Source organism: Tupaia chinensis, unplaced genomic scaffold (genome assembly GCF_000334495.1).
Source record: "Tupaia chinensis unplaced genomic scaffold, TupChi_1.0 Scaffold146907_1, whole genome shotgun sequence".
Classification (NCBI taxonomy): domain Eukaryota; kingdom Metazoa; phylum Chordata; class Mammalia; order Scandentia; family Tupaiidae; genus Tupaia; species Tupaia belangeri.
Window position 1 is genome coordinate 3,166,216 of NW_006206760.1, and position 18,485 is coordinate 3,184,700.

The following is an 18,485-nucleotide window of genomic DNA, read 5'->3' on the forward strand; positions in this document are numbered from 1 at the left end:
TCCTTTTTCAGCAGCCTCGCCTCCTTGTTCTGGTTCTGCACAAGCACCCGCTCCACGCAGCTTTCTGGCAACACCCAGCCTTGCCCTGGGATTTCCATTTCCCATCTGAGCTGATGCGGTGGGTCTGGGTATCAAACACACCCTTTCACATGTGCTACAAAGCACATCAGATTCTATTAGACTATCGAAATGTGTCTCAGAGCAATGGGAATTTCTTGTGAATTGTCAGAGCCAGTTAAGAATCTCAGTGATTTTACTCCGACCTAGCAAGCTGACTGAACTTTCTGCCCTGCAGGACCCCCGCTCCCCTGCTTCATTTATGTCACAGCTGGTACCCAGTGTGCCACCTCACTGAGAATGCGATAGCCAGCTTACTGGACTCCCTGCTTCTGCACTCACTACCTTGCAGTCTGTTCTCAACAGAGCAGCCAAGTGAATGGGGAAAATGTCAGTCGCACTGTGTCCCTGCTTGGCTTAGAACTCTCCTTTGACTTCCCAGATTTCCCAGAGTCAAAGTCCATATCATGGATTATAGAGCCCTGGGGAATCTTCTTTCCCCTCCCCGCGACACCACTACTTCTAGACTTCTTTTGTTACCAGCTCAGCTACCCTCTGCTCTGGCCACATGGACCTTGCTATTACTCAAAAACTTCCAGACACATTCCCGCCCCAGGGCCTTTGCACACACCATCCCTCAGCCTGGCGTGCTCTTCCTTCAAATAGCCACGGTGCCCCTTACTTTGCTTTCTTCAGGACTTTGCTTAAATATGCCCTTCATTAGGGCCAGTAGGTGGCATGGTGGTTAAGGTGCTGGACTCCTTCCTACATGACTGACTACGGTTCGAGTCCTGGACCTAGGTAGCTTGTTTTCTTCTTTTTCTTTTTTTCCTCTCTCTCTCTGGTGAGCACATGTGGCCTATAGCAAATTAAAAATAATAAGTAAAGTGAGAGACCAGCAGGTGGCATTATGGTTACATTGCTGGACTCCCATGTAGTTGGCCACAGTTTGAATCCTGGACCTGGTGGATTCAAACTCATGCCAGTATGTGTGTGTGCCCAAAATCCCTAGAGAAATGGAGAAGGGATTACGGTGTGGTCCTCCCTCCTGGGGGGGTGATTTCTTGCTTTCTGTCTCTCTGTCTCTCTAGCAAGCACATGTGCCCTATAGCAAAAATCTCTCTAAAAAATAAAGTTAAATAATTATTTATAAAAACTGTCTTTTTAAAAAGAACTATTTTATTTACTTTTATTCGTTGTCATTATTTTATTTTATTTTCTTGAAGTTGACCAGAGAGAGAGAGAGAGAGGAAAGTGAGAAAGCAAGCTGCCAGATCCAGGACTCAAACCATGGTCAGCCATGCAGGAGTCCAGTAGCCTAAGTCACCATGCCACCTGACAACCCCCAAAATTACCTTTTTATCAGGTTTTCCTGACCAAGGATTTCTTTTTAATTAATTTAATTTGTTATTATTATTTATTTTTGATTTGACCAGAGAGAGAAAGAGAAAAAGAAAGTGAGAAAGCCAGCCCACCAAGTTCAGAATCGAACTGCAGTCAGCCATGTGGGAGTCCAGTGCCTTAACCAGCATGCCACCTGCTGGCCCCGACCAAGTTTTTGAGACTAGACCCCACCACTACACACACACACACACGCGCGCGCGCGTAACACACACACACTTCTTACCTCGTTTTTCTGCTTTGTATTTCTCCATTGCACTTACCATCTAGAATACTATGTTGGCTACTGGCATATCACATTGCCACCTGTCCCCACCCTTTCTATGGCAGCAGATAATTGTTTCTGTCTTGTTCCCTGCTGTGTTCTGTTTGTTTGTTTGAGAGGTTTTTTGCTATAGGGCGCATGCGTTCCCCAGAAAGACACAGAGAGACAGGAAGTGAGAAATCTCCCCCCCCAGGGGGGATGACCATGCCGCAATCCCTTCTCCTCCATTATCCTCTTGGGATATTGGGCATGCATGCACACGCACCCAGCGTGAGTTTAAGCCACTGGGTCCAGGACTCGAACTGCAGTTAACTACATGGGAATCCAGCAACATAGCCATTACGCTAACTGCTGGTCCCTAAAAATTCTGATTTGAAGGGTTTTTTTTTTTTTTAATGAGGTGAATTATCCTGAAGACACATACACAGAGATGTGTAATAATATATAATGTAGTTATTTCCTGCAACATTGTTCAAAACAGCACGGATTATAAACTGCTTCCATATTCATGGATAGGAGTGCTGATGGAGTACATTACATCAGCTGTTGGAACTCTATTTAGCCATTAAAAAGAATGAAATGGGACGAGCAGATGGCATAATGATTATGTTGTTGGACTCCCAAGTAGTCGCCAACTATGGTTTGAGTCCCGGACCCGGCAGCTTAAAAACTCACGCTGGGTATGTCTGTATGTGCCCAAAATCCCAAAAGGAGAGTGGAGGAGAAAGGACTATGGCATGGTCATCCTCCTGGAGGGGGGTTATTTCTTGCTTTTTATCTCTCTGTCTCTGTCTGTCTCTCCAGCAAGTGCATGCATGCGCCTTATAGCAATAATCTCTCTCTCTCTCTCTCTCAAATTAAAAAAAAAAGGAGAAATGCATCTTTCAGTATCCTATATAATAGAATCAATGTATGTCTATGAGTCAGATTTTTCTGCATTAACTACAAAAGCTCTGTGGATTCTAACGAGGAAGGTGGATTTCTCATGCATTTCCTCTGCGGGAGAGGAAGGAGTGAACAATGGCAAAAATTAAACACTACTTCATAATTGCTAAGGAAAAAAAAGTGGAGTGCAGAGAGAACAGTGTGTACAGTGTCCTACCATTTGGACGAAATACATCCAGACAAAAGGCTCCAGCATGAAGTTGTTTTAAATACAAGAGCTCTGGAAGAATACGCTGGGCAGTGGCACAGAGCTGTCTCAGCGCCTGGGAACGGGGTCGCCCTGACTGAGGCTAGACAGACAGCTCCCTGTCCACCCTCCCTGTGTGCCGAATTGTATGCCGTTCGAATACATTATGGAAGCCAAAATTACACCTGTATGGTTCGTGTAGAGACTAGAGACAATTCACTTCGACTTGATTAAGTCAGTAGAGATGTGAAGATTTTTAAGAGTAAACACAAAGTTACAATGAAATGTACAACCGAAAGTGGTCCTAAAAATAAAGAAGAGTAAACATTCTCTTGAGCACTTTATATGGAGAGTGTTTGAAACAGCGCGCACACACGCACACACACACACACACACACACACATACATGCACTGATGATTCAGTGTCCCCCCTGAATTTATGTGTTGGAACTTGGTTGTATCGTGAAGGCAGTAAGAAGAAACTTAATACCTTCATGGTATTGAAAGGTGGGACCTTTGGGAGTCACTAGGTGATGAGGGGGGCGGTATTTCTATCATTGAGTCTTGGTGGGTTTCTTTCTTTCTTTATAGAATTATTTATTTGTTATCATTATTTTTGAGTTTGACCAGAGAGAGAGAAAGCAAGCCACCAAGTCCAGGACTCGAACTGTGTTGGCCATGTGGGAGTCCAGTGCTTTTAGCCACCACGCCACCTACCAGCCCCAGATTCTTGGTGGGGGGAGACACGTATATGAACACACAGAGACATGTGATGCTCTCCATGGCCTTGGAACCCCCACCAACGAGAAAACTCTTACCAGATGAGACCCTTGGACCGCGGACCTGCAACTATGAGCTGAATAAACCTCTATTTTTTCTCTTTCTTTTTTTTTGCCATAGGGTGTGTACACTCTCTGGAGAGAGACAGAGACAGAGGGAAAGCAAGAAATCACCCAGAAGGGGGGGGGGTGGCCATGCCATAATCCCTTCTCCTGCGTTCTCCTCTTGGGATTTTAGGCATGCACACATACACGTGCCTGGTGTAACGTTCAAGCCTCTGGGTCCAGGACTCAAACTGTGGATGGCCATGTGGGAGTCCAGCACCTTAACCACCACGCTACCTGCTGGCTCCAAAACTATAATGGGTACACCGCTTGTCTACCCCTAGGGCCTAATGCCCATGTGATTGTCTCCAGTAAATAATAAACTTCAACTGATTATTTTATATTTCTGCCTAACTACTGTTCAGTGTCCTCTATAATCAAAGGCAATGGAAAAATGTCATTCACAATTATTTTGAGAAAAAGATTTGACTCTGTTTCTATGACAGAGGAAGAAGTTGAGCTTTAGAGATCTTACAGAACTTGGGACATGAAGGTGGCACAGCAGAAGAACAATGTTGCACTTACTCTGTGAGTGTAACTCAGATGGGAAGATCCCAGGTTCTAGACTGGTGTTCTCCCTGAGTACTCTGGACGCACATGTGCCCATGTTCCAGGACCAGTTGCAAGTAGAAGCGGAAGGGTTGTCAAGACCCTATTGGGAATGCCGTCTCTCTCTCTCTCTCTCTCTCTCTCATACATGGAAGAAATGAATAAACTTTTTTTTAAAAAAGAATTATTTATTTTTATTTCATCATTCATTTATCAAATGTATAGACACAGAGAGAAAGAGAAGGAAAGTGAGAAAGCAAGCCACCAGGCCTGGGACTCAAACCGTGGTCGGCCATGTGGGAGTGTCCAGCGCATTAACCAGCATGCCACCTGCTGGCCCCAGAAATGAATAAACTTAAAAAAAAAAAAAAGAGAGAGAAGAAAAACCTCCCCCAATATCACACAGAACATGATCATGCTGGGATGACTATAGGTTCCAGGGATCCCGTGTGTGCAGTGGCTCAAGCGAGTGCAGTGTGAACACAGTGCGTGCAGAGTGACCCAGAGTAACTCCTCTGTCAGCCACACAGCCCTAGTTATTGTAGCTGTCATAATCCAAATGCCAGGAAGCTTCCTAGGAGCAACGACACTCACAGTGGCACGTGGACTCCCATCCCCATAATATTCTGCTTAGCTAACTCAAATTACGAACAAGTACACAGCCGAACAGTACTACCACCACGCGGACTACAGACCGTATTCCCTCTTACAGCGTCTTGATGGCTTCTAGCAAGCTTATCCAACCCAGCCCTTCCACCAACAGTGAACCTAATAGGAGAGATGTGAATGATCTTATCATCATTCTCATGATCAAACTTCACCATTGCCCTCAAAGGGCTTAACATACTAATTACAGCACTCTGTTCCCTCCATCTACTTATTACAACCCAACGAGGGAAATTCACATGTCGTATCTCCACACATCATATCTGCAACATCAAACCATCACTGACGTGAGAAAACGTATACATCGACTCCCCTCTTCCTCCTAACTCTAAAACCAAGCATTATCATAGGCCCAGCTTTCTGTAAATATAGTTTAAATAAAACGTTAGATCGTGAATCTGATCATAGACGTTGAAACCTCCTTATTTACCAAGAAAGATGGCATGAACTGCCAACGCAATGCTCCCATGTGTAACAACATGGCTTTCTTGCTTTTAAAGGATAGTAGTAATCCGTTGGTCTTAGGAACCAAAAAAAATGGTGCAACTCCAAATAAAAGTAATAAACATGTTCTCACCTATCACCATAACATGCCTCATCCTGGTCATCCCTATTATTGCAGCCATGACATAGACAAACCGCATATGCACCCTAATTACATAAAGATGGTCGCCTCCTATGCCTTCTTAACCAGCTTAATCCCAGCTACTGTATTTATTCATGCTGGACAAGAAGTAGTCGTCTCCAGCTGACGCTGAGCATGCACTGCGCTCGCTGGGTCTGTGGTAGGCAGTCAGTCATGAGTGGGCAGCCCTAAGAGAAAAGCAAAAGGCTCATCTAGCTCTGGGTGCCAGCAGGACGAGGCAATTTGCCATCTTCCTTCCTTGGGGCCTGAGGGAAGCACACGGGGGTGATTCGTAGATTTTTCTCTCATCAAAAAGACCTAAGCAAGCGTTTTGGTCAATGCCCTAAATTCCCATTAGGACGATGGACTAATTGGGCAGTCTAATTGGAACAACCTGGCTCGCATTGGGCGTGCGCAGTTAGGTGATTAAGTTCCTCATTCTTTACCTGTGAGGAAGGTACACAGGTGCAGGAAAAGAACGGGAGGATTTAAATTCAAAGGAAAGACCTAGGCAGCATAACGGGCCTCCCACTAATGAATATTCATGACCTCTAGTAATGAAAATAACGGTTAACCAGTACCAAGCGCGGTTGCCGCCTGGCAATCTGCCCGCCCAAGAGCCTTTTTGGGTGTACTTCCTTTCTTTCCTCTCCCTTCTTTCCTGTTAAATCTTTTTTTTCTACCTACCTCATTCATGGTTGCAGTTTCATTTTGTGCCTAGAGACAGATCTGGACCCAAAGAGCCAAGGACCTCACAACGCACGTTAACAGGTCCTGCCTACACTGCACTCGCTAGATGGAGTGTTCACGCTGCATGTGCATGTTTTACTCGTGCCAAGAATGACATGTCAACTACACAATAACACAACCACTAGCATACCAGTAGCATGTTGTTCACATGGCAACATGCAAATCACATACCAATGACACATGTGTTTCGCATATCAGTAGCATGTGAAACGTGTCGGCAGCATGTTCTTTGCATGTCAACGATGACATGTCAACTACATGCCAGTGACACGTGTGTCATTCATATGTCGTTCACATGTTTTCGCATGTCAACAATGACATGCCAACTACATATCAGTGACACACATGTCATTCTCATGTCGATAGCATGTTCTTCACATGCCAACAGTGACATGACAACTACATGCCAGTGACAGATGTGTCATTCACGTGTTGATCACATGTTTTGTATGTCAACAATGACATACCAACTACATGACAGCGACATATGTGTTGTTCTCATGTTGGTAGCATGTTTTTGTGTGTCGATAATGACATGCCAACTACATACCAGTGACATGTGTGTCATTCTCATGTCGGTAGCATGTTTTTCACGTGTCAATAATGACACACCAACTATATGTCAATGGCATGTGTGTTGATGGCATGTTCTTAACATGTCACAAACGGGTGCCAAATACATGCTAGCGACATGTGTGTCGTTCACATGTTTTCAACATGCTATTCTCGTGGCATGCCAGTACATGTTCACGACATGTGTAACATGTCAGTAGCCTGTTATGTGCCCATGGCCCACGTGTCATTCCCATGTCAGTAGCATGAACTAGTTCAGACTGGTTCTGAGTGGTTCAAACTGGCTCATACTGGATCTAGCCAGTTTAAACAGCTTCTGGCCAGCTAAAACTGGTTCAGGCCAGTTTCAGACCGCTGCTTCCCAGCGGAACTGGCTGGTTTTAACTAGTTCAGACCAGTTCTGGCTGGTTCAACAGGTTCAGACCAGTTCAAACGTGTTCTGGCCGGTTTATACCAGTCCTGTCCATTTCAAGCTGGTTCAGACTGGTTCAGGCTGGTTGAAAGCAGTTCTGGCCAGCTTAAACTCGTTCGAGTCGGTAAGGTACTAGTGAGCTGATAAGGAGTACAATCATCACTGTGTGGTCGTGGAAGTGAAGTCATTCTTCCATGATGGGGGGTGAAGCATCTTGACATCCTAGTTGAAATGGGTGAACCACAATGATTTAAACCTGTAAGTTACTTTTGACAAAGTTACGTAATAGATTTACTAGTATTTATATAGAGTCGTAAAGGTTATGGGGTTGGCTTGAAACCAATTTTGGGGGGTCCGATTCCTTCCTTTCTTGACTGGGCTGGTTCTTCAAATGTGTGGTAGGGGGGTGGGCGTCTATGCAGTCACTCAGATTAGTAGTTGTAAGTTCAACCGACGTGACTTCACGTTTTGAGGCGAATGCCTCTCAGATTATGAAGATTATTAATATCACCGCAGTTAATGAAATAAAAGATTCTATAGAAGATACTGTGTTTCACTCTGTATATACATCCGGGTAGTCTGAGTATCGTCATGGTATACCTGATAGGCCTAAAAAATGTCAAGGGAAGGATGTCAGATTGGCCCCAACAAATATGATTGTGAAGTGGATTTTTGCTCATGTTTGGTCTAGGGTGTAACCCGTGAATAGAGGGTATCGGTGTACAAACCCTCCTATAATAGTGAATACTGCTCCTATTGATGGGACCTAATGGGAATGGGCCACCACATAGTATGTGTCATGAAGTACAATGTCTAGGGAGGAGTTAGCGAGAACAATTCCTGTGAGTCCCCCCACCGCGAATAGGAAAATAAAGCCGAGGGCTCACAGTGTTGCTGGTGATCATTTAATCGTACCTCCGTGCAAGGTTGCTGGTCAGCTAAAGACTCTAACACCGGTGGGAATGGCATAATTATTGTTGCAGAAGTAAAGTAGGCTCGTGTGTCTCCATCTGTCCCTACTGTGAATGTGCGATGGGCTCATACAATGAAGCCTAAGAACCCAATTGATATTATGGCATGCCCCATTCCCATGTAACCAGAAGGTTCTTTTTTACCTGAGTAGTAACGACGTGAGAGAGAATCCTAAAGCCAGGAAGAATCAGGATATATACTTCGGGGTGGCCAAAGAATGTTCCAACAGGTTCAAGCTAGTTCGGACCAGTTCTGGCACTCACTGGATCCTTCACACACTGCACACACTGGATCCCATGTTCACACTGCACACACTGCACTCGCCGGATGGAGTGTTCACACTGCATGTTCATGTTTTACTCGTGTCGAGGATAACATGTCAACGACATGGGCCGTTAGCATATCCATAGCATGTGGATCACGTGTCAGCATGCAAGCTACATGCCAATGACACCCGTGTATTTCACATGTCAGTGACATGTTGTTCCCATGTCAAGAATGACTATAGATCCCATGCTCTTAACTGTTACAAGTTGCAGCAGGCAGGAACTGTCAAATTTTTTAGATGTGACAAGAGTAGTTTGGTTTGAGACCAGCAGTTGGAGTAATGGCTATGTCGCTGGACTCCCATGTAGTTGACCACAGTTTGAGTCTCGGACCCAGTGGCTTAAACTCACGCTGAGCGCGTGTGCGTGCGTGCCCAAGATCCCGAGAGGAGAATGGAGGAGAAGGGATTGTGGCGTGGCCAACTCCCCAGGGAGTGATTTCTCACTCAATGTCTCTCTCTGTCTTTCTGGCGAGCACATGTGCCCTATAGCAAAAACCTCTCCAAAAAATTAAAAAAAAAATAGTTTGGTTTTGTCTCTCTGTGTGTGTATGAGTAAGTCCTTTCTTTCGCAGCTTGGACTGAAATGCATACTTACAGATGCAGTGACAAGTGTGAGATTGATCTGCGGCAAGAAGGGATAGGAAAGGGGAGATACAATGTGATTGATCATGCTGCAGTGGCCAATTTCAGCCCTGAGCACAAAGACGCTTTCAGTGGGCAGAGAAACCACGATCATGTCCTAGGGAATGAACGGACTTAGGGCGAGGAAGGAAAAAAGGAAGCCTATGGAACCCCCAGAGGAGACAATTCCCTAAGCCTCCAACTAATCTCCTTTTGTTTTAGGAAACAACAGGAACAATGCTCAGATATGAAGCTCTATTTCACTCTTGCCACGTGCAGATTTTTTTAAAAAGATGTCTTTTTCCAGGTAAGGTCGAAGAGTTCAGAGCAATGTATTTTAGGGACATCATCAGGCTTATCATCTCTGTAACTTGCAACTCTGACTTCCTTTGGAAGTTGCACAATGCTATTTTGAAATGGTTTCAAAAGCTACTTAGACCTGGGGCTGGTTCTTTGGCCTGTGTGCCAACTCTACTCCCGGCAGATGCGAGCCAAACACTAAAATGACCTCGACTAGACCCAAGTGGGAGGTGGTTGGCAGCTGTTTCTCAAATTTTATTTTCCAGGACCTGTGCAATGGAGCCAGATAGAAAACATTAACTAATTAATTAAAGTTTCAACACTGGTCTCCATCCAGCTGACTGTGACTTCAGGGATGCCCATATCAGGGGGTCTCGCCGTTCCAGTCCTCCTTCTCCTCCAATTAATCCAAGTGGCCATTTAACTTTGCTTTGGTTCCATGGAAAAGGCCAGAGGAAAAGTGATGTTATAAACTTGGATTCTCATCTACCAGAGAATGTGACATTTCACTTTCAATGGTTGAGTTACTCTCCACAAATGTTCTAGTATCAAGAATGGAACTAAAGAGGGCCAGGAGGTGGCATAGTAGTTAAGGCACTGGACTCCCACATGGCCAACTGCAGTTCGAGTCCCAGACCCAGAGGCCATGCTGGGAACGTGTGCATGCATGCCTAAAATCCCAGGAGAATGGAGAAGGGATTGTGGTGTGGCCATTCCCCTTGGGGGGGGGTGATTTCCCACCCTCTCTTTCTCTGTCTTTCCCATGAGTGCACACACTCTATAGCAAAAACCTCTCTGGAACAACAAAAAAAGAATGGAACTTGGGACCAGCAGTTAACATAATGGCTATGTCGTTGGACTCCCACATAGTCAACCGCAGTTCGAGTCCTGGATCCAGTGGCTTAAACTCATGCCAGGTGCGTGTGCGTGCGTGCCCAAGATCCTGACAGGAGAATGGAGAAGGAATTGCGGCGTGGCCATCCCCCTGGGGGGGGGATTTCCTGCTTTCTGTCTCTCTGTCTGGCAAGCGTACGTCCCCTATAGCAAAAACACCTCTCCAAAAAAAAGAAGAAGAAAAAAAAAAAGAATGGAGCCAATGAATGATACAGGGAAACATGCAAATAGCTTCCCAGAGTTATTTTGTTTTAAACATGAATGTTAAGAATCTAAACTTGAATGTCTTTTAAATTTTTTTATTTATTTATGGGGCAGAGAGACAGAGACAAGCATCCCCAACCGGGTCTCTACATGTGATCCACCCCCAATCTCAGCCCACCTGGATCAAGGGCACACACACATTTGTGCTGAGCATGTCCCAGGATGCAAACCCAGGACCTTCCCACATGGGTCCAGTTGTGTCACTACTTTGCCACCAGCTGAGCCTGAACTTGATAGTTTTGGAATAGACAAGCATAAAAGGGGGCATTGCAGAATCAGTCGTCCCAGGACTTCACTACGGCAATGCCGTGCACTGCGCTGAGATCAGTGTGCTGGTCCATTTCCCTCACTGCCATGTTTGAGACCAGGACTGCGTGTTTATTACCAGGATCCAGAAAAGTGCCTGGCTCCCAGCAGGATTCAAACTCAATCAGTGAACGTAGAAATGAAGACATAAGCGGCTCTGAGGAGGCAGCCTTTCAGGGTGTAGAAATGACAAATATTATTAGATGCTGCCCTTGCAAACACCTTCAAAGTAAGACGTGCATATTTATTCTGGCACTTAAACCGTTTATTTTTAAAATCACATGCGCTTCCCATGTCAATGAAATAACACTTTCCCTTAATAGCATCATGACTGAGGTCAATCGATGAGACAAATAGAGAGGTTACTCCTGTTGTTTCTGAATGGAAGGAGCAGCTGGTCTATCAGAGAACAGAGGAAGAAGCTTACGGTCAGCCTGCCTTGCTTCCTGCGACTCAGTCTAAGTCTCAGGGCTTGTTCCTTCTTGGCCTGGCGAGAAGATGGGTCGTGGTCACATCAGATGGTCTTCCCCAAGCAGGAAGAGCGACTGGGCTGCTGTGACAGCTGTCCATCTTGGTCATAGGTCGGTGGCCATCACCTTACTCTGTCCATAGCATCTCCCCAGCATCTGCATGCCATGCGGGTGGTTCCTGCTTGGCACCAACTTTAGCACACACCACCATGAGCAGCGAGGCAGAGCAGGGCATGAGTACAAGCTGCCCTCTTTGGTACTAAGTATCCTGTTCCCGTCCACGATGCCAGGTCATGCTAGCGGGACATGCTGCCAAAGAGAACTGCTCATTTACTGCAGCTGATTGCCGCCCTTCATGGATTCCCAAACAGAGACTTACAGCAGGAAATGACCTCCGTGACCATCTAGTAAAATCTTTTTTTTTTTTTTAAGAGGTTTTTGCTATAGGGCGCGTGCGCTCGCCAGACAGACAGACAGAGACAGAGAGACAGAAAGCGAGAAATCACCCCTCAGGGGGGATGGCCACACTGCAATCCCTTGTCCTCCATTCTCCTCTCGGGATCTTGGGCACGCACGCACACGTGCCTGGTGTGAGTTTAAGCCACGAGGTCTGGGATTTGAATTGCAGCCGACTAAATGGTGACATAGCCATTATGCCAACTGCTGATCCCAAAAGAAACTTATCTTTAAAAACATCTTGTCAGCTCAGCCATGTTGGGCTGACACTAATATTTGGCTGACTGAGGCCCATTGAAGGCCCAGTTGGATTCCTGGCCTACCCTAAAAAGCTGAGTGCGGAGGTGTGGACCCGTAGTCCCAGCTACTCGGGAGGCTGAGGCAGGAAGAGTGTGGAGAATGAGACCATGCAAAAACAACAAACGCAAATACCCAAACATGCATCTTTTTAAGACTCTTTTGTTCCACTTCACAGAGTCCTGTAACTCGTATTTTTCCCAAACATGCACACAAAAATCAATCTATTCTTTTATTTTAGTTTATATGGAATTGCCAGAAACATAAAATGTATTTATACCTATAAAATGGCTATCCTGAATAAGATAGAATTTAGTCACCGCACAGGTTTTCTGGAGATTTCAACTATCTATAAAAAGAATGATAGAGAAGACATTCATTTATCATTTATGCAAAGTAAGGCGTATGAATAACAATCTGTTTTTTAAATTTAGTGTTTTTAAATCATTTTTTTAAAATTCGGATAATGCTCAGGCTCCACCTTTTAATAAAAAGGTTTGTTAGGGCTGGCCACGTTTTCTTTATCCACCTGAAACATGAGAAATGCAGATATCTTTTTAAAAATATATAAATACTTATAACAATAATTTGAATCTTTTGGCCCTCAAAAATATTGTTGAACATGTCACATTCACTTCAGTCATAGGTAAATGTCATTTTACCCAAGGCTGGAATATTTCACTCTGCCTTTGGTTGCAAATTATACTTCTGTGGCTGGAAAAAATGCTCTTCGATAGCACTGACTAGTTCATCCAGTTCCTTCTTCAGCAGCTCAGGGTCACTGGAAAATAAGGGGCGAAATCCAGATCAAGAGATTACTCCAAAGCACATTTTAAATGTCCCCCCACCCCCTCTGACAAAGTGACATTGAAATTTAACCTTATGAGGAGGATTAAATCAGGAAAAAAAAAAAAAATAGAACTCCAGGGACTTAAGCATGGGAATGCATCTGTTGACTTAGACAAAAAATATCCCTGGAGACAATACGTACCATTTTCCCCAAAGGTCATGACTGGAAACAAAATGAGCTGTTCTTCCCATAAGATTTTTTTTTTTAAGAAACACAGTATTTGGCCTGGCAACTCTAAAAGATCTGTAATGTCTGTACCTAATAATGCAGGGGAAGCCTTCCTCATTCCAGTTGCTGTTAAATCCTGTTAAAATTTGACAAATGATGCTTCTATATATTCTCGGTCTCCCAGGAAATGAAAATTCCTGAAGAGACTTGCCTTCAAACTAAGGGAAGCTGACCCACAGCCTATCTGTAAGGTCTTCCTAGAATGGACTGATTTGGGGAGTTTCCTGAAGACTGCACACACCAGGATATTGGACTAGAGGGTTTCAACTTTATTATTATCATTTTAAATTTTTTGAGAGATTTTTGCTATAGGGTGCGTGCACTTGCCAAAAAGACAGAGAGAGAGAGAGACAGAGAGACAGAAAGCAGGAAATCACCCCCAGGGGGGATGGCTACTCCGCAATCCCTTCTCCTCCATTATCCTCTCGGGATCTTGGGCACACACGTACAAGCACCCGGTGTGAGTTTAAGCCACCGGGCCTGGGACTCGAACAGTGGTCGACTACATGGGAATCCAGCGACATAGCCATTACACCAGCTGCTGGTCCTGGTTTCATCTTTATTAATCTACCTCTGGGAAAAAAAGTATCACAACTAAAGTATAAGCAAAAACTAGGGAGATAAAGCCCTCTAAAAACCAGTCTTTTTCAAAGATATGAGAAAGGCCCATTTGCATGCAGATAATTGGAAGGTAAATACTAGACAACAGATATGCAGTTAAAAGGGTTTAAAACCAAACGGCTGAATTCAAAAGAATTAAACCCTCAAACTTCCCATTACTTCCTACTTGGCTATCTTTAATAGATGCAAAGTTTATCTTCATGGAAATAGCAATCTCTAATTTCAGCAGTACAACTGAAGCCACCACGTCATCACAGACATCATTTCTGGCTCTGCTACTTCCTAGCTACATGCCCTTGGGCCCGTGGCTTTGCCTCTCTAAGGCTCAGAGTCCTCATTTGTAAAATTGGGATAAAGGTTTTACCTTCTCAAGAGAGTTGTACAGATTGAGATAAATGACATACAGCACTTAGCCCAGAACCTGGCCCAACGACCTCAATAAATACAGTTATCATTATCATTGTTTTTATCCCTACTGGCAACATATGAAGTAATTATGCTTCCTAAATACATATGAATTATACTGATCTTCTTCTCCTTCTTCTAAGATTTGATCTAAAAATAAGTTATTTTTTAATCTCTTTCCTTTTTTTACTATTTTTATATGACATTTAATCTTTACGGTGTGTAAAATTTCTTTTTCCAGCATAATTACCAATTATATCAGTCAAGACAAAGACGTTACCATCCACATCATCATCAAATAGCTTTTCATTTTGATCAGATTATTATTATTCTATTTTTTAATTCTCATTTTTTGGGAACAGTCACTCACTATACTTCATTTGGCTTTGAAAATAACAGTTCTTTTTAAATTTAATTTGATTTATTCTTTCATTTATTTTAATTTGACCACAGAGAGACATAGAGAGACAGTGAGGGAAAGTGAGAAAGCAAGCGAAGAGGTCTGGGACTTGAACCGTGGTTGGCCATGTGGGAGTGTCCAGTGCCTCAACCACCATGCCACTTGCTGGTCCTGAAAATAACAGTGTTTAGTAAGCTAATAGTAATTTTTTAAAAGTACATAAAACTCAGTGCATTTACTAATGTATTTATTATTCAAATTTGGTTTCTAACCTGACGTGTATGTATATTATGATTAATTCACATATTGATACTATCTTTTTGACATTATATTTCTTATGTGTGAAAAAACAGTACTATGGTACATGATTTAGTGACGCAAGAGTCCTAAAACCAAATTTTTGTCTTACTTCTACACACCCCAATAACTAAAAGTTTTATTTCTTAAAGTTTGAGAATATTTAATAAAGTTACAGAATATATCCTATAATCATTTAAATTGGGGTTAGGAATTCATTTTTCTGAAAAGTCTAATTCTAGGAGAAAGTGAGGGACTGGGATGGGAGGGTTACTAGACGCTTACCCTTTGCCACCTGCTGCTCCTCCCCACACACACCATTTGGATTTAAATGTGCACATACATTAATTTTGCAATTGATATATACATATTTTTTGGCTATACGGCAGGGGTGCTCGCCAGAAAGACAGAGAGAGACAGAGAGACAGAAAGCGAGAAATCACCCCCAGCGGGGATGGCCACACCACAATCCCTTCTCCTCCATTCTCCTCTCAGGATCTTGGGCGTGCACGCACACGCGCCCGGCGTGAGTTTTAGCCACTGGGTTTGGGAGACTCGAACTGTGGCCGACTACATGGGAGTCCAGCGACATAGCCATTATGACGACTGCTGGTCCTGATACCCATTTGTTTTTAAAAGAATGAAGCACAGAAACATAAAAACACTACTGGAGAATGAGAATTAGGAAGAGATAGCTATGGAAAGCCTATTCAATGCAGTAGCAAATAGCATATTATTTAACACGTGGAATCATGGCTATTCACACAATACCACAACAAAATGCGAGCAACCCACAAGTCTTAGAAAATCAGCTCTTCTACATACGTTCACCGAACACTGGAGCTTTGCTTTTTAAGTACACGAAGGCTTTGCATGGGAATGACGTAGACTTTTTCATGGAATATCTGGATGTCTGAGAGCCCTAATCATGTCAAAGATTGCTGGAGTGGAACTGTCGATCAGAAGTAGATTCAGGGCCCAGTCACGTGTGGAATGCTAGTTCCCTCATCCTAACTGTGGCAGTGACCATTCTAAGCTTGTGCGTTGTCGTCTTACAGTTTACTTTTCTGTTTCCTTCTTTGTTCTCAGTAGTCACTTCTCCTTGACTAAGGCAAGGCTAACAGTCTAACAGTTCTCTCCCACCCTTTTAATTAACTACATGAAATCTATTAGTATCTTGGTCATTTAACAGGCTCAACAACTTCCCTTCTGCTTTTATTTCCACATAACATAATTTTTGAAAAAGAATTATTTATTTGATTTTATTACTATTTTTTCATTTGATGAGCGAGAAAAAGTGAAAAAGGAAGCCACCAGGTCCAGGACTTGAACTGTGGTCTACTATGTGGGAGTCTAGTGCCTTAACCATCGTGCCACCTGTTGGACACCAGATACTGCAAATTTGATTCCTAAGGGTGGAGAGACATTTCCGAGAGCGATGCTTTGGTTTGTACATGTTGTGACCATGTCCTAAACCGGTGTTGTCTACTATAGCTGCAACTAGCCTCGTGAGGCCACTGGTCCGCATGGTGGTCACACCCCCATTACCCTCTGAGGCTACTGCGACCAAGGCACTGATTTTTCTATTTAAGTTTAGTTCAATGCAATTCATATTTAAAAACTGGTAGTGGGCCAAGCTGCAGTGGCAGGGACTGCTAGGGTGCTGTCTTCCATAGGGTAGGACTACATGGGAGGCCTGGGTTCAACATACAGGCTGGAATGGTGGTGGGTGCCTGTAATTTCAGTGACTCATGAGGCTGATGCAGGAGAATTGGGAGCTCAAGGATGGCCTGGGTAGCAAGAGGCCCTACCTTTAAAAACAAAGGGGCCAGCAGGTAGCTTAGTGGTTAAGGCGCTGAACTCCCATGTGGCCAACCACAATTCAAGTCTCGGACCTGGTGGCTTGAAACTCATGCCAGACACTCATGAAATTCATGCTGTATGTGTGCGCTGAAAATCCCAAGAGGAGAGTGGAGGAGAAGGGATTGTGGCATGGCCATCACCCCTGGGGGGTGATTTCTTGCTTTCTGTCTCTGTCTTCCTGGGGAGCACATACACACACACACACACACACACACACATACACACACATACACGCCCTATAGCAAAAATATAAAAAATTAAAAAAACAAATGGACACTGGACTCACTTACTGGAAAACTTAACTATGGGTAGGACAACCAGGATCTCAAAAAAAAATCTCCTTTTCTACTATACATTTTATGAAATCTAAATGATCAAATATTTCTGATAAAAATAGGGCATTCAAATTAAGATCCACTGTAAGTTTAAAACACTGAATGGATTTTGAAGACTTAGCAAAAAAGAATGTAAAATATCTTATTAGTAATTTTTAAAACATGGATTACATGTTGTATCATTTATATATAGATATATATACATATACACACATATGTACATCTATGTATATATACATATATACACAGACACACACGTATAGACAGATAGATATAGAGATAAGTATTTTAAAGTTTACTGATAGAAAGTTTACTGAGAGAAAAAGAGAAGGAGGTATCCCCAACACTTCACACCTCAATCCACTCACTGTGTGAGCTGCCTGGGACCCCAGGCACAAGTACACCAGTGTGCTCAAGGAGGTCCTGGGAACTGAACCCGAGACCCTTCCCATGTGGGTCTAAATGCATTCCCACTGTGCTACTAGCTGGCCCCTATTTTTGATATAGTAAGTTAAAAGATATGATTGAAAATTTAATTTTACCTGTTTCTTTTCACTGCTTTAAAATGTGACAGGTAGAACATTTAACAGTGCCTATGTGACTTGCATTTTATTTCTGTTGGACAGAACAGACTTCAGGTCCCTTGAAATGTTTGTTCCCGGATTCTCCCCTGCGTCCTGACAAGGGATGTGGCAGCTAACTGAGCCTGAGGTCGGGGAGCAGCATCGCGTTCCGCGTGAGCAGTGCATGCACCGAGGCTGTTAAAGTCCAGAATGCTGGAGAGTGCCCAACTCAAACTGTCCGCCGAGGTCACAGAAACTCGACACTGTGCTCCCAGCCCAGCAGCTCCTCACAGCAAGACGCTTACCCTCCCCGGGACCCAGCACCGGCCTGTGTAGGACGGGTGCTCAGCGATACTCAATGCTCGGGGAATTGATTTTATTTTATCAGAGACAAGAGAAGACTAGGAGTGAAAACAAAAGCTCACTGGTGCTATCAATGAAGAGTACAGAGAAAAAGGAAGTTTTACTGCTATTACTGAAATTAGGGATAAAAATTTCCCATATACGATGTAGGAGAAAAGAGGTAAATAAGGAGTAAACACTCTATTTTTTTTTTAATTTAAACTTTTTTAAAATTTAACTTTATTATTATTATTATTTTTTTTTTGGAGAAGTTTTTGCCATAGGGCGTGTGTAACTCACCAGAAAGAGACAGAGAGACAGAAAGTAAGAAATCACCCCCCAGGGGGGATGGCCACACC

The 18,485-nt window shown here is 43.6% G+C and overlaps 1 protein-coding gene across 1 annotated transcript in view; it reads right to left on the minus strand.

Annotated features, from left to right (window-relative positions):
- Window positions 1-12,075: 12,075 nt before the first annotated feature.
- Window positions 12,076-18,485, minus strand: part of PGM2 (phosphoglucomutase 2) — a 27,121-nt gene continuing 20,711 nt past the window's right edge. The window contains exon 14 of the mRNA XM_006169253.3: window positions 12,076-13,003. Within this exon, the coding sequence (XP_006169315.1) occupies window positions 12,901-13,003 (103 nt within the window). The 3' untranslated portion in view covers window positions 12,076-12,900. The remainder of the gene's footprint in view (window positions 13,004-18,485) is intronic.